Source organism: Salmo trutta, chromosome 31 (assembly GCF_901001165.1).
Source record: "Salmo trutta chromosome 31, fSalTru1.1, whole genome shotgun sequence".
NCBI classification, from domain to species: Eukaryota; Metazoa; Chordata; class Actinopteri; order Salmoniformes; family Salmonidae; genus Salmo; species Salmo trutta.
The window spans coordinates 34,266,746-34,282,167 of record NC_042987.1 but is presented as its reverse complement, the minus strand read 5'-3'; the positions used below and the strand labels follow the sequence as shown (position 1 = coordinate 34,282,167).

The following is a 15,422-nucleotide window of genomic DNA, read 5'->3' as shown; positions in this document are numbered from 1 at the left end:
TAATGGCTGTGAATTTAGAAAGTTGAGGATGGATTAACAACATTGTAGTTACTCCACAATACTAACCTAAATAACAGAGTAAAAAGAAGGAATCCTGTACAGAATACAAATATTCCAAAACATGCATCCTGTTTGCAACAAGGCACTAAAGTAATACTGCAAAAATATGACAAAGCAATTCACTTTTTGTCCTGAATACAAAGTGTTATGTTTGGGGCAAATCCAATTAAAACATTGAAGAACTTTGAAAAGAATAATGGGCAAATGTTACACAATCCAGGTCTATAATGCCATTAGAGACTTACCCAGAAAGACTCACAGCTGTAATCGCTGCAAAAGGTGATTCTAACGTGTATTGACTCAGGGGGGTGAATACTTATCTAATCACGATACAGCATATTAGTGTTTTATTTTTCCAAAATGTTTTACAATTGTTCGAATTTTTCTTCCGCTTTGACATTGCAAAGTATTTTGTGTAGATCGTTGACAAAAAAAAGACCAAGTCAAGGGGTGTGAATACTTTCTGAAGGCACTGTATATATTACATTATTATTTGGTTGATTTGGATCAGTGGAGGCTGCTGAGGGGAGGACTGCTCATAATAATGGCCAGGAATGGACTGAATTTATTTATTTTATTTATCCGTTATTTTACCAGGTAATATGACTGAGAACACGTTCTCATTTGCAGCAACGACCTGGGGAATAGTTACAGAGGAGAAGAGGGGGATGAATGAGCCAATTGGAAACTGAATAGAATGGTATCCTAAACATGTGTTTGATGCCATTCCACTGACTCCATTCCATTCACTCCATTCCACTGACTCCATTCCATTCACTCCATTCCACTGACTCCATTCCATTCACTCCATTCCACTGACTCCAATCCACTGACTCCATTCCACTGACTCCATTCCATTCACTCCATTCCATTCACTCCATTCCATTCACTCCATTCCATTCACTCCAATCCACTGACTCCATTCCATTCACTCCATTCCATTCACTCCATTCCATTCACTCCATTCCACTGACTCCATTCCATTCACTCCATTCCATTCACTCCATTCCATTCACTCCAATCCACTGACTCCATTCCATTCACTCCATTCCACTGACTCCATTCCACTGACTCCATTCCATTCACTCCATTCCATTCACTCCATTCCATTCACTCCATTCCACTGACTCCATTCCATTCACTCCATTCCATTCACTCCATTCCATTCACTCCAATCCACTGACTCCATTCCATTCACTCCATTCCACTGACTCCATTCCATTCACTCCATTCCATTCACTCCATTCCATTCACTCCATTCCACTGACTCCATTCCATTCACTCCAATCCACTGACTCCATTCCATTCACTCCATTCCATTCACTCCATTCCACTGACTCCATTCCATTCACTCCATTCCATTCACTCCATTCCATTCACTCCATTCCATTCACTCCAATCCACTGACTCCATTCCATTCACTCCATTCCATTCACTCCATTCCATTCACTCCATTCCATTCACTCCATTCCACTGACTCCATTCCATTCACTCCAATCCACTGACTCCATTCCATTCACTCCATTCCATTCACTCCATTCCATTCACTCCAATCCACTGACTCCATTCCATTCACTCCATTCCATTCACTCCATTCCATTCACTCCATTCCACTGACTCCATTCCATTCACTCCAATCCACTGACTCCATTCCATTCACTCCATTCCATTCACTCCATTCCATTCACTCCAATCCACTGACTCCATTCCATTCACTCCATTCCACTGACTCCATTCCACTGACTCCATTCCATTCACTCCATTCCATTCACTCCATTCCATTCACTCCATTCCATTCACTCCAATCCACTGACTCCATTCCATTCACTCCATTCCATTCACTCCAATCCACTGACTCCATTCCATTCACTCCATTCCACTGACTCCATTCCATTCACTCCATTCCATTCACTCCATTCCATTCACTCCAATCCACTGACTCCATTCCATTCACTCCATTCCACTGACTCCATTCCACTGACTCCATTCCATTCACTCCATTCCATTCACTCCATTCCATTCACTCCAATCCACTGACTCCATTCCATTCACTCCATTCCATTCACTCCAATCCACTGACTCCATTCCATTCACTCCATTCCACTGACTCCATTCCATTCACTCCATTCCATTCACTCCATTCCATTCACTCCATTCCATTCACTCCAATCCACTGACTCCATTCCATTCACTCCATTCCATTCACTCCATTCCACTGACTCCATTCCATTCACTCCATTCCATTCACTCCATTCCATTCACTCCATTCCATTCACTCCATTCCACTGACTCCATTCCACTGACTCCATTCCATTCACTCCATTCCATTCACTCCATTCCATTCACTCCATTCCACTGACTCCATTCCATTCACTCCATTCCATTCACTCCAATCCACTGACTCCATTCCATTCACTCCATTCCACTGACTCCATTCCATTCACTCCAATCTACTGACTCCATTCCATTCACTCCATTCCATTCACTCCATTCCACTGACTCCATTCCATTCACTCCATTCCATTCACTCCATTCCATTCACTCCATTCCACTGACTCCATTCCATTCACTCCAATCCACTGACTCCATTCCATTCACTCCATTCCACTGACTCCATTCCATTCACTCCAATCCACTGACTCCATTCCATTCACTCCATTCCACTGACTCCATTCCATTCACTCCATTCCACTGACTCCATTCCACTGACTCCATTCCATTCACTCCATTCCATTCACTCCATTCCACTGACTCCATTCCATTCACTCCATTCCACTGACTCCATTCCATTCACTCCATTCCACTGACTCCATTCCACTGACTCCATTCCATTCACTCCATTCCATTCACTCCATTCCACTGACTCCATTCCACTGACTCCATTCCATTCACTCCATTCCATTCACTCCATTCCACTGACTCCATTCCATTCACTTCAATCCACTGACTCCATTCCATTCACTCCAATCCACTGACTCCATTCCATTCACTCCATTCCATTCACTCCATTCCATTCACTCCATTCCACTGACTCCATTCCATTCACTCCAATCCACTGACTCCATTCCATTCACTCCATTCCACTGACTCCATTCCATTCACTCCATTCCACTGACTCCATTCCACTGACTCCATTCCATTCACTCCAATCCATTCACTCCATTCCACTGACTCCATTCCATTCACTCCATTCCACTGACTCCATTCCATTCACTCCAATCCATTCACTCAATTCCACTGACTCCATTCCATTCACTCCATTCCATTCACTTCATTCCATTCACTCCATTCCACTGACTCCATTCCAGCCATTATTATGAGCCGTCCTCCCCTCAGCAGCCTCCATTTGGATAAATACAAACAAACCCACTAACACATGGAACAAACAGTCCTCTGATGCATTGCACTATAGTGTTTCTAGCAACACCCGTCCCCTTGGGTTCTAACTGACACAAAAGAAAATAAATAAATACATAATCAATGAAAAATCACATAAAATCACAGATCAGTACATTATCAGTACATTATCACAAAAACAAATCTCATACATACTGTATGTATCCCTAATATTTACAACATGGAGGTACACGGGTCTTAATTGATCTGTTGATTGCACGCAGCAGTTCATACGTGATTGTACTGTTGGAGCTATAGCAACCAGTTTTTGGTGTTTCTTCTGAATGTATTAAAATGTTTCAGCAGTTTATGTTCTTCTGATAAAGTGTTCCATGCATGTGCTCCTCTGTATGAGAAGGAGGACTGTCCTATAGAGGTTTTTCATAGAGGGACCATGCAGTTTCCCCTGGTGCCCCATGAAATGTGGATTTAGTGTTATTGATGACCACACATTGTCCACGGTTTTCCAAGATGTAAACCAAACCAGCTGATGGCTTTGTCTGATAAATTCAACTTGTGGAGTTTGGAGAGCAGTACCCTGTGATTCACTATGTCAAAGGCCTTTTTCAGGTCAAGGAAGACTGCCCCGACCACATTTCCCTCATCCAGTGATTTCTTGATATTCTGCAGTAGGACACAGCTTGCTGTTTCAGTGGAGTATTTTGGTCTGAATCCAAATTGTTCCTGGTGCAAGTACTGATGCTTATCCAGATATGACATGAGCTGTTCTGCTAGGACTTTCTCCAACACTTTACATAAGACAGGCTCGAATACATCTGTTTGACACACCTCTCTGAATTCAAAACAGTCACCTTTATTGACATCTCTGAGTTTAAAACAGTCAGCTTTATTCACATTTCTGAGCTCAAAACAATTAGCTTTCTTGACATCTCTGAGTTCAAAACAGTCAGCTTTATTGACATCTCTGAGTTTAAAACAGTCAGCTTTATTGACACCTCTCTGAGTTCAAAACATTCATCTTTATTCACACCTCCCTGAGTTCAAAACAGTCAGCTTTATTGACATCTCTGAGTTCAAAACATTCATCTTTATTCACACCTCTCTGAGTTCAAAACATTCATCTTTATTCACACCTCTCTGAATTCAAAACAGTCAGCTTTATTCACACCTCTCTGAATTCAAAACAGTCAGCTTTATTCACACCTCTCTGAGTTCAAAACAGTCAGCTTTTATCACATCATTGCTGGTGGTATTTGTTTTTGTAAAACGAAAAGGCACTGCACTGTCACAACTCACAATATTTATGATGAACAGTCCAATAAAATCCTACAACAACTACAACATCAAACATTATTTATAAGACAATGCAATTGAAGTCAGCTACACCCCTTACTGTTCAAAACAATTCTGTTTTGTTGGAAACACAGTCAGATGCGCCAAAATACATAGCCTATTTGGAAACTCTAGAGTTTGGAACTGCCCTAGGCAATGATTAACTTGCACACAGCTGACCTAAACTATTTGTGAAATCCAGTTTACTTTATTCGGCAGTAAGCATTTGTCAGAGTCGCATGGGTTATCTATTTTGTAGGGAAATGCGTCAACCAAAATGTTTGTTTTTTGTTCTATTGATTTGGTGTCTCGGCACAGTACACGGTAAGAGCTTTTGTTACGTGGCATCATTCACTTCTCATTTTACAAAATGTTTATTTCATTTGTTGGCAATTTTGATTAAAATAACCAAGTGGACCTTATGCTCCCACGTTGTCTATGGGCTATTACAGATGGACTCCATGGTCGTGAGCCTCACATTTCATACACTTCTAAGTGGTTGGCATCTTTACTGCCATTCCATTACATGTGATCATTACAGGGTAAAGGCCTTTCATTGGTGAGGATGAATTTTCTGGGTCGATCACAAGCATTGGAATTGTTAAAGGGATGTTTCATTCAAAATGCAACTGAACATAAGCTTTTCTCGCACCTTGGCTGTGGTCGAATCCCCAAGACAGATTTTGGATATGTGTTTTGCTTACTTGGGTATTTGATAGTCATGTTGTGTTTGGTCACTATCACCATAGGGCACAGTTCATTCTGAAATTATGTCTAAAACACCTTACAAACACTGAAATACAATTCACAATACAAAAGTGTCCCTTTCTGAAGAACTTGTCTGCATTAGGTTTTTGAAAAGTCAAAAGTGTTCTCATACACTTTTGGATTGTGATGTATTTATGCATCACAACGCCACAATTCAAAGTGTAATAAAGTAATCTGGTTGTTATCAGCTTTACTGTTCCTTTGATAATTAGGCCAAGGTTGCTCCATTTCAGCTCAAGATTCCCAACGAAGCTGCCTAAAACCCAAACTGGATCGAGGTTATTTTGACTCAGATGAAGGAACGTACCCGCATGGCACTGAACTTTACTATGCCTGCGATAAAGGCTGGAAACCTGTGGCTGACGGGTGGTGGGGGATGGTTAAGTGTGAGAACAGAAAATGGTCCCACATACCTCAGTGCATAGGTAAGTGATTTGAGCATTCTTTCAAAAAAAGACTTTGAGGGTTCCTGCTGCCCTCATAGAGTATAGTGTATACTGCTCACTGTTAGTACCTGCATGTTGTACTGGGAAGTCACCAACAATCTTGTATTGCTTATTAACACGTTTTCTGTTCAGGTGAAGATGGAAACACTGTTGATGACTTTGTTTAAGCTTTCTTTTCATAATGTGTAGGGAACTCCTTGTACAACAGCCTAATTGCACTAGGTCACTAGTACTATCAGGAACTCTCCTAAAAGGGACTCTCCCAACTACATCACATGCTATCACAATACATCTCCAAACCCTGCCCCAAGTCCCCAGTCTCCCTCTGGCAGCCATGATTTAGTGTATATGGCCTTCTGGGGCCGCCCTTAGGCTTCAGCTTTGTAAACACGAAATCCTGAGACTTTGGGTCAAGCACCGGGGTAAAACCTGACAGTGGAAAAGGTCTATACAGCTCTTTTTGGCACACGGCACAGATAGTAGACTAGTCCATCTACTTTGTCTACCTTAAGATAAATACAGACATGCTGTTTGGTTCAAACCTCACTCTAGCTTTTCTCCCTCAGTTGATTCAATAAGATGTTTATAGTTGATGTTTTTGTTTTTCAGATGAGAACAGCTGCATTCCTCCAGATAACCCTAATGCTAAAGAGAAACCTCAGAATGTGAATGGATGGTATCCCAATGGAGAAAGAGTTTGGTTTGATTGTGATTCAACACATGAAATTAAGGGCTCTACCTCAGCTAAGTGTGAGAATGGGAGCTGGACAGAATTACCACTTTGTGTAGGTGAGTGTGTTCTCAGAGTTGTCTCTGTAGAAAACCCTTGTTTTGCTCCACTATGTGGACATGATGAGGACTTTTTCATTACATTTAATGAAATATTACATTCTGTATTTGTTCACCTCTTTCACCACAGAGGGTGGCATTTCGTCATGTATTCTCCTTCATTTTGTTAAACATTCCAGTGATTGTCAGTCGAAGCAGCATGTGTCAGTGTCACGCATGAGAAAGATGCTGTACATAGCAACATGTATTAGTGTCTTTGTTTCCACTGTCTTGGTTCTTTACAGAAAAAGACAACGTGTGTGGAAAACCTCCTCCTGTTGTGACCCATGCAGTTATCATTCATAAATATCAGGACAAGTTCCCAGAAGACACTACGATAAATTATAAATGTCAGGATTCATATACTTTGGAAGGAACTGACTCTACTGTTTGCCTATCTGGAGGATGGACCAAAGGTCCCACATGCAGTAAGTGAAGTCCTGGCATTAGAGCCATCATTTTATAGTGTGACTCCTGTTTCTTTGGTTGTTTTATCTTCTGAACCCTTCTGAATAAATCATTGATATTTGTTCCCTGCCTCCCTCTCAATAGTTCTAACTCCATCCCCCACAGAGTGGCCCAGCACAGGTAAAAGTGACCAGTCATTTTGTATCTTAGGCAAGAACAACTTTGTTTACCCCCTATGGCAATAAACTGGCAATAGCAATATTGAACAATGTAACTGGTCAAACGAGCTAAACAAACCTGCAGGTTTCTTGTTTGGGGAGTGACATTTCTATAAGATGTTTTACATTGCACACATTATGTCCCCTGATATTCCTAAGACCTCCCAGACTGATGAATCTATTGGGTCATTGACATCAGTTGAGGCCAAAACTGTGTAGTTTGTAGTAACAGCCTTCAAGCTAATGTTATTAACCATGTTATATTAATGTTATTAACCATGTTATATTAATGTTATTAATCATGTTATATTAATGTTATTAATCATGTTAAATTCATGTTATTAACCATGTTATATTAATGTTATTAACCATGTTATATTAATGTTATTAATCATGTTATATTAATGTTATTAATCATGTTAAATTCATGTTATTAACCATGTTATATTAATGTTATTAACCATGTTATATTAATGTTATTAATCATGTTATATTATTGTTATTAACCATGTTAAATTAATGTTATTAACCATGTTATATTAATGTTATTAAGCATGTTATATTCATGTTATTAACCATGTTATATTAATGTTATTAATCATGTTATATTAATGTTATTAATCATGTTAAATTAATGTTATTAACCATGTTATGTTAATGTTATTAATCATGTTATATTAATGTTATTAACCATGTTATATTAATGTTATTAATCATGTTATATTATTGTTATTAACCATGTTATATTAATGTTATTAACCATGTTATATTAATGTTATTAATCATGTTATATTCATGTTATTAACCATGTTATATTAATGTTATTAACCATGTTATATTCATGTTATTAACCATGTTATATTCATGTTATTAATGTTATTAATCATGTTATATTAATGTTATTAATCATGTCATGTGTGGAACAGGTGAAGGAGGCAGCAGCACTTCGAGTGACAGAGGGAATGGTGGCACGTCTAGTGGAGGGGACCACAGCACGTCTAGTGGAGGGGACCACAGCACGTCTAGTGGTAATCTCATCCAAATGAGAAATTCCATAAAAATATATCCTATTCCTTCCTCAGTTTAGTTCAGCCAGTCATAAATATTGTAACAAACCTGGCATTGATTAGACCGATTGCAGGTACCATAATGCCACAATATTCTGCTATAACTAAGTCTTAGCAGGTTCATTAATTAAATACATAGTGTGAATTTACAATGTTATTTGTAAGAGACCCTTAGGTCTCTATTCAATCTGGATCGCTGAAACGTTACAGGTTTTTGATAAAAATAATTGTTGGTATTTTCTTAGGATCCCCATTAGCTGTTGCAAAATCAGCAGCTACTCTTCCTGGGTTCACACAAAACCTGATGCAGAATGACATAATACAGAACATCAATAGACAAGAACAGCTCAAAGACAGAACTACATACATTTTTTAAAGGCACATGTAGCCTACATATCAATGCAGACACACAAACTATCTAAGTCAAATAGCGGAGAGAGGCGTTGTACCGCAAGGTGTTGCTTTATCTGTTTTTTGAAACCAGGTTTGCTGTTTATTTCAGCAATATGAGATGGAAGGAAGTTCCATGCAATAAGGCTCTATATAATACTGTACGCTTTCTTGAATTTGTTCTGGATTTGGGGACTATGAAAAGACCCCTGGTGGCATGTCTACTTGGATAAGTGTGTGTGTCAGAGCTGTGTGTAAGTTGACTATGCAAACAGTTTGGGATTTTCAACACCTTAATGTTTCTTATATAAAGAAGAAATGATGCAGTCAGTCTTTCCTCAGCTCTCAGCCAATAGAGACTGGCATGTATAGTATTGATATCAGCCCTCTGATTACAATGAAGAGCAAAACGTCTGTTCTGGGCCAGATGCAGCTTAACTAGGTTGCGCGTTACAAATGTAAAGCTAATTTCCGATTGAGTCGACATATGCAGAGTTAACCGTGAATGCAGTCTCCGCTAAAGCAGGAACATTGCCTTTAAATTTCATCAGGCTGTAACGCTGCAATTCCACGATACAGATTGATCAGAGCCCTACGTTTCATGGCCTTTATCACTCAAAAAACTAATGCAGGAAAAGTAAAAATGCTGTAGAATCAATATATTTATAATGTCTTGTGGTTTCCAATGTCTAATGCCACATTTCATACCAGGTTCATTTTTACAGATATGTGCTGTAACTGTCTCCAACAGGTGATGAGGCCTCATCCAATGTCAGACCCTCTGCCAGACCACAACCTAGTGGCCCATTTTTACCTGGTAATTCAAACTTTCTGTTTTCCACTTTTCAGCATTAGACTTAATATTATAATCTTATTTAGTGTACCAAACAGAAGCTAGTCCAGGAACACTTACTTAAATCTTCCAAGTGTGATGCTTTATATTTGTTACAAGCCTTTATAATGTCTTATAACAAGACTCTATGGGCTAGTGTAATCCCGTGGCGCGATATTCAAATACCTTAGAAATGCTATTACTTCAATTTCTCAAACATATGACTATTTTACACCATTTTAAAGACAAGACTCTCGTTAATCTAACCACACTGTCCGATTTCAAAAAGGCTTTACAACGAAAGCAAAACATTAGATTATGTCAGCAGAGTACCCAGCCAGAAATAATCAGACACCCATTTTTCAAGCTAGCATATAATGTCACATAAACCCAAACCACAGCTAAATGCAGCACTAACCTTTGATGATCTTCATCAGATGACAATCCTAGGACATTATGTTATACAATACATGCATGTTTTGTTCAATCAAGTTCATATTTATATCAAAAACCAGCTTTTTACATTAGCATGTGACTAGCATGTGACTAGCATTCCCACCGAACACTTCCGGTGAATTTACTAAATTACTCACGATAAACGTTCACAAAAAACATAACAATTATTTTAAGAATTATAGATACAGAACTCCTTTATGCACTCGCTATGTCCGATTTTAAAATAGCTTTTCGGTGAAAGCACATTTTGCAATATTCTGAGTAGATAGCCCGGCCATCACAGGCTAGCTATTTTGACACCCACCAAGTGTGGTATTCACCAAACTCCGATTTACTATTAGAAAAGTTTGATTACCTTTGCTGTTCTTCGTCAGAATGCACTCCCAGGACTTCTACTTCAATAACAAATGTTGGTTTGGTCCCAAATAATCCATAGTTATATCCAAATAGCGGCGTTTTGTTCGTGCGTTCAAGACACTATCCGAAGGGTAAAGAAGGGTGACGCGCCCGACGCGTTTCGTGACAAAAAAATTCTAAATATTCCATTACCGTACTTCAAAGCATGTCAACCGCTGTTTAAAATCAATTTTTATGCTATTTTTCTCGTAAAAAAGCGATAATATTCCGACCGGGAGTCGTTGTTTTCATTCAAAGAGAGAGAAAGTAAACATGGTGTCGGCTCCTGCACGCGCCTCCAGTCTCATTGTCCTCAGATCGACCACTATCAAAATGCGCTAATGTTTTTCAGCCAGGGCCTGCAAAGCCACCATTCATCGTTCTGGCGCATTCTGAGAGCCTATGGGAGCGTTAGAAAATGTCACGTTATGCCAGAGATCCCCTGTTTTGGTTAGAGATGATCAAGAAGGCCATGAAATGGTCAGAGAGAGCGCTTCCTGTTTGGAATCTTCTCAGGTTTTGGCCTGCCAAATGAGTTCTGTTATACTCACAGACACCATTCAAACAGTTTTAGAAACTTTAGGGTGTTTTCCATCCAAATCAAACAATTATATGCATATTCTAGTTACTGGGCAGGAGTAGTAACCAGATTAAATCGGGTACGTTTTTTATCCGGCCGTGCAAATACTGCCCCCTATCCCCAACAGGTTAACCCTATCAGTCCTGAGACCCCAACAAAAACTGGCTTTTCATTTATCTGACTTGTATGTATCTGCATGTCCAGCCCTTATATTTAGCCTCACAATGAAATGTTTTCACATTTTCTTTTTAGGACAACCATCGCTACAAGTAGAACACAAAACTATTTGACATAAACAGTTGGCCTCCCTAATCAACCCTGACCCTAATGGTCGACTATCTAAGGTGTGAATGGGAAAAGGTACTTTCACCGGTACAATAGGGATCCCTAAACTATTAGCCAACGTTTGATAAATAAAGTTCCCAACCGCGCCTGAATCTACTTGTGCCTTACGCTGGGAATGAGGGGAAAAAAAATCAGGAAAAGTAACAGACACAAATATATGGGCAACAGAGGGTTCTGGATGAGAATGGTGCCTACTCACCTGGGGTGGCCCTGCCTGCTACCTCGATTCCCAGAAGAACCTACCCGGCACCGACCAGCAGTTTGACCTCTGTGGTCACTGATGGTGCACGAGCAGGAACCCCCTCCGGTCTACCTGTGCACCCTCTCTCCCAGTTCCATGGGTATAGGAGAGGGGGTGCGGGAGGATGGAACCACCAGACCCTGATCTGGACATCCGCGAGCAGCCAGCAAGTTGTCCAGACGGATGGACAGATCCACCAGCTGGTCGAGGGTGAGGGTGGTGTCTCTGCAGGCCAGCTCCCGACGGACGTCCTCACGCAGACTGCAGCGGTAATGGTCGATCAGGGCCCTGTGATTCCATCCTGCACCGGCTGCCAGGGTCCTGAACTCCAATGCAAAATCCTGGGCGCTCCTCGTCTCCTGCCTCAGATGGTAGAGGCGCTCACCCGCCGCTCTGCCCTCGGGTGGGTGGTCGAAGACTGCCCGGAAACGGCAGATGAACTCCTCCTTCAACCATAGCGCTGGCCCATTCCAGGGCTCTCCCGGTGAGGCACGAGACAAGGGCGAAAATCTTCTCACTGTCTGATGGAACTGGGTGGACCGTGGCCAGATAAAGTTCTAATTGGAGCAGGAAACCCCGGCAGTTGGCAGCACTTCCGTCGTAACCCTGAGGCATGGCTAGAGACGGATACCACCCGGTTCAGGTTGACAAGGGGCGTTTTGGATCGACCCTGGTTGGGCTGGTGGAGGCGCTGGATGAATCTCCCGTCTCTCCAAGCGGTCCATCATCTGAACAGCGCGATCTATGGCAGCGCATAGATGTAGTAGTCTGTCCGCATTCTCTTGGATGCGCTCTTCCACCTCCCTGTCCGGGATATCTTCTCCTGCTGACTTCAAAAAAATGGTCGGTGATTCTGTCATAATCAACGTATGTAGGTGGCAGGGAAGTCAGGCGCAGGAGAAACCAGAGTGGTTAAAAAAAATTGAGTAATTATTAACAAAACTAACTCCAAAACCAACGTAGAAAAATAATCCGGGTAAACAATAACCCGTCGCTCACCGATACATCAACAACACGTACATAACATAACAAACAATCACCGACAAGGATATGAGGGGAAACAGAGGGTTAAATACACAACATGTAATTACTGGGATAAGAAACAGGTGTGTAAGGAGACCAGACAAAACCAATGGAAAATGAAAAAACTGATCAATGGTGGCTAGAAGACCGGTGACGTCGATCGCCGAGCACCACCCGAGCAAGGAGGGGAATCAACTTCGGTGGAAGTCGTGACACACGTGCGGGTTCGTAGACAGCTTTTAATAGTTTGTAGCTCAAACTATTCTGACTCTACAGACGTTTTTGTAAAAAAGGTCCCTTTGGGATCCGCCCTTGTCTCACAGACACCACTCTAGCTACGCCCTCGTTAATCACACAGGTTGGTACCAACGGAGGCAGAAGAAATAGACTAATCCAATGGTCCAACCCAGAAGTCTGTAGCTCAAATACACTTTGTTTAAAAAGGGGTTAGAAATGTTAAATCACACTGGCAGCGTAACGGTGGGACTGTTATGTCTCTATATGCAATTTCTGGCTGATATTTAGTCCAGATCATTATGACATCATTACAAGAGACATACAGGGGTTGTATATGCTAATTACACATCTCATAATGCATTATAGCTGCATCATAATGAATTATACATGGATGCTTAGAGTACATTTTTACCACAATTCCTTTCACCTGGAAGTGGCCTGGTTTATGACCTGAAATGTCTCAGAACAATATGAGCATTATTCTTGTAATCCTGAAGAGCTGTATTTGTTGTTCAGTTGATAGATGTGGAGAGAAGCCAACAGTTGATAATGGGGATTTTATCAGTGACTCTGACAGAAATCGAATGGCACTGACCTTCAAATGCATTAACTATTATCAACTTGTGGGCCCAGAGCAAGTGATGTGTCATAGTGATCAAACGTGGTCAAAGCTACCCATTTGTAAAGGTAAGTAAATGAATCACTTGCTAAAATTACCAAGATACCATCACACACCTAATTGTCTTGTCTAATAATATATCAACCTTCGTTAACACTCTTATATCAACTCTTTATATACCAGCTCCCTGTACCATTGATCAAAGGACATTTTACCTGCTGGATCTTAAAAAAGATATGTTTGTGAAGGAAGGAGAGAGTCAGACATTTCTCTGTAAAAAAACAGATACTTGGGAACGACCTTTTGTTGCTGATGTTCGATGTCTGAATGGAGAAGTGACCAGTGACAGATGTACATGTATGTATGATGTACTACTCACAACAATAAGAGACAGAATATACAGTACTTAATTAACACAATGTTTTCATTTGTTTATTATTTAGTTTAGCTTATTATGTTTAATGTGTACTGTAAATGAGTCACTCTAAAATATATTATCACAAACTCAATGTATAAACCTTCATTAATACTTTTATATTCATTATCTTTTTACAAAGTGGGCTGCAAACTGGACGCACGGAGTTATTATTGGTTGGATCTTATACAGGATCTGTTTCTAAAGGATGGACGTCAGACATTGAACTGTAAACAAAAGGATTACTGGGGTCGTCCTCTTGTTGCAGATGTTCAATGTCAGAATGGACATTTAACTTCGAGCAGTTGTAAGTCTAATGCAACAGTAGGAAAGAGAATATAATCAACTGAAACACATTCTACACAGGTTTTTGTCAAGTGTGAAAACATACTGTCTTCAAGTTACAACAGTTGTACATGTCAGTTACTGAATATGCTACTGTAAGCCTCATAACATTCTAAATATGAACTACAATGTCATCCCATTTAGGTTACCAGCCAAACTAATATTTGGTAAGTGTTTATGGATCTCTACACAGGTATTAAACTCAAGAAATTTCAATGGGAGTTTTCTCAGTGTCAGATAAACATTAATAGAATCAACAAATGGTGAGGCCAGTCCCATAAATACTGCCATTAGTTGTAGTGAGCCTCTATTCTCTTATGGAACTTCAACAAGGATGTGTATTTTCTTCACAGGCCTGATGAATCAATGCAACAAACCCAAAGCTGCAGCAAATCCCCTGGAAGAGAGGACTTCCCACGTTGGCCACCAATCAAGATCATAATATGTTTGATTAAGTTGCTTTTACATTTGGTTCATGATATGGAATATGCCTCATAACACAGGGGGTTAGTAGGAGAGCAGAGAGGAATGGAGGTCCACCATCTTAGGATAGGAGGCTGTCTGAGAAGATTCAGACCGTCATTCTGAATGATTCAAAAGTAATGAAAAATACATGTTGAATATAATAATGGGAAGGTAAACAATTGATGAAATAGTTCATCAGCAAAACATTTGATATTGATCCTCTATTGATTTAAAGCAGCAAACTACTGATTATCAATGAAAGTCAAATCAATTGAATGTACAGTATACAATGGACATGGATGAATGTAGAAAATGTCATGGCTTGGATCTATATAAAAGAGATATAATTAGACATTTGTGTGTGCTTTAATATGCGTATACTGGTTTTACACCAAATCAATTCACTAACAAATGTATCAAACACAACAGTTGACACTAACCAACAGCTAACTATCCAGAAGCATATTCAGAAGAACAAAAGACAGAAATGACTGTTAAACATATTTTAATAGTTTGAATAGTAATGATGAAGACAATCTGACAAATTGGCCTCCATATAAGAAGGTTGACGCTACTGCTACTCTCTGTCTATCA

The 15,422-nt window shown here is 40.2% G+C and overlaps 1 protein-coding gene across 4 annotated transcripts; it reads left to right on the top strand.

The window, feature by feature from the left end:
• The first annotated feature begins 4,950 nt into the window (after nt 1-4,950).
• On the top strand, nt 4,951-15,180 carry LOC115170075 (complement factor H). Of its 4 annotated transcripts, none has more exons than XM_029726329.1 (12): nt 4,951-5,073; nt 5,751-5,942; nt 6,573-6,752; nt 7,037-7,219; nt 7,344-7,379; nt 8,344-8,421; nt 9,626-9,691; nt 13,501-13,671; nt 13,787-13,960; nt 14,161-14,325; nt 14,508-14,530; nt 14,717-15,180. In XM_029726329.1, the coding sequence occupies exons 1-11, from the start codon at nt 4,989-4,991 to the stop codon at nt 14,522-14,524; spliced, it is 1,347 nt and encodes a 448-aa protein (XP_029582189.1). In that variant the 5' UTR covers nt 4,951-4,988; the 3' UTR covers nt 14,525-14,530; nt 14,717-15,180. The 4 variants fall into 4 exon arrangements, with proteins under 4 accessions (XP_029582189.1, XP_029582188.1, XP_029582191.1 ...); XM_029726328.1 differs by having other exon boundaries at nt 8,344-8,445; XM_029726331.1 differs by lacking the exons at nt 13,501-13,671; nt 13,787-13,960.
• The last annotated feature ends 242 nt before the right edge of the window (nt 15,181-15,422 follow it).

Bases quoted from the DNA above. Each gene is read 5' to 3' on its own strand.
- LOC115170075 (XM_029726328.1), top strand. From the start codon at position 4,989: ATGGGTTATCTATTTTGTAGGGAAATGCGTCAACCAAAATGTTTGTTT. The intron at 7,380-8,343 runs GTAAAAGTGACC...TGTGTGGAACAG, and splicing joins CACAGAGTGGCCCAGCACAG to GTGAAGGAGGCAGCAGCACT. The intron at 8,446-9,625 runs GTAATCTCATCC...TGTCTCCAACAG, and splicing joins GGACCACAGCACGTCTAGTG to GTGATGAGGCCTCATCCAAT.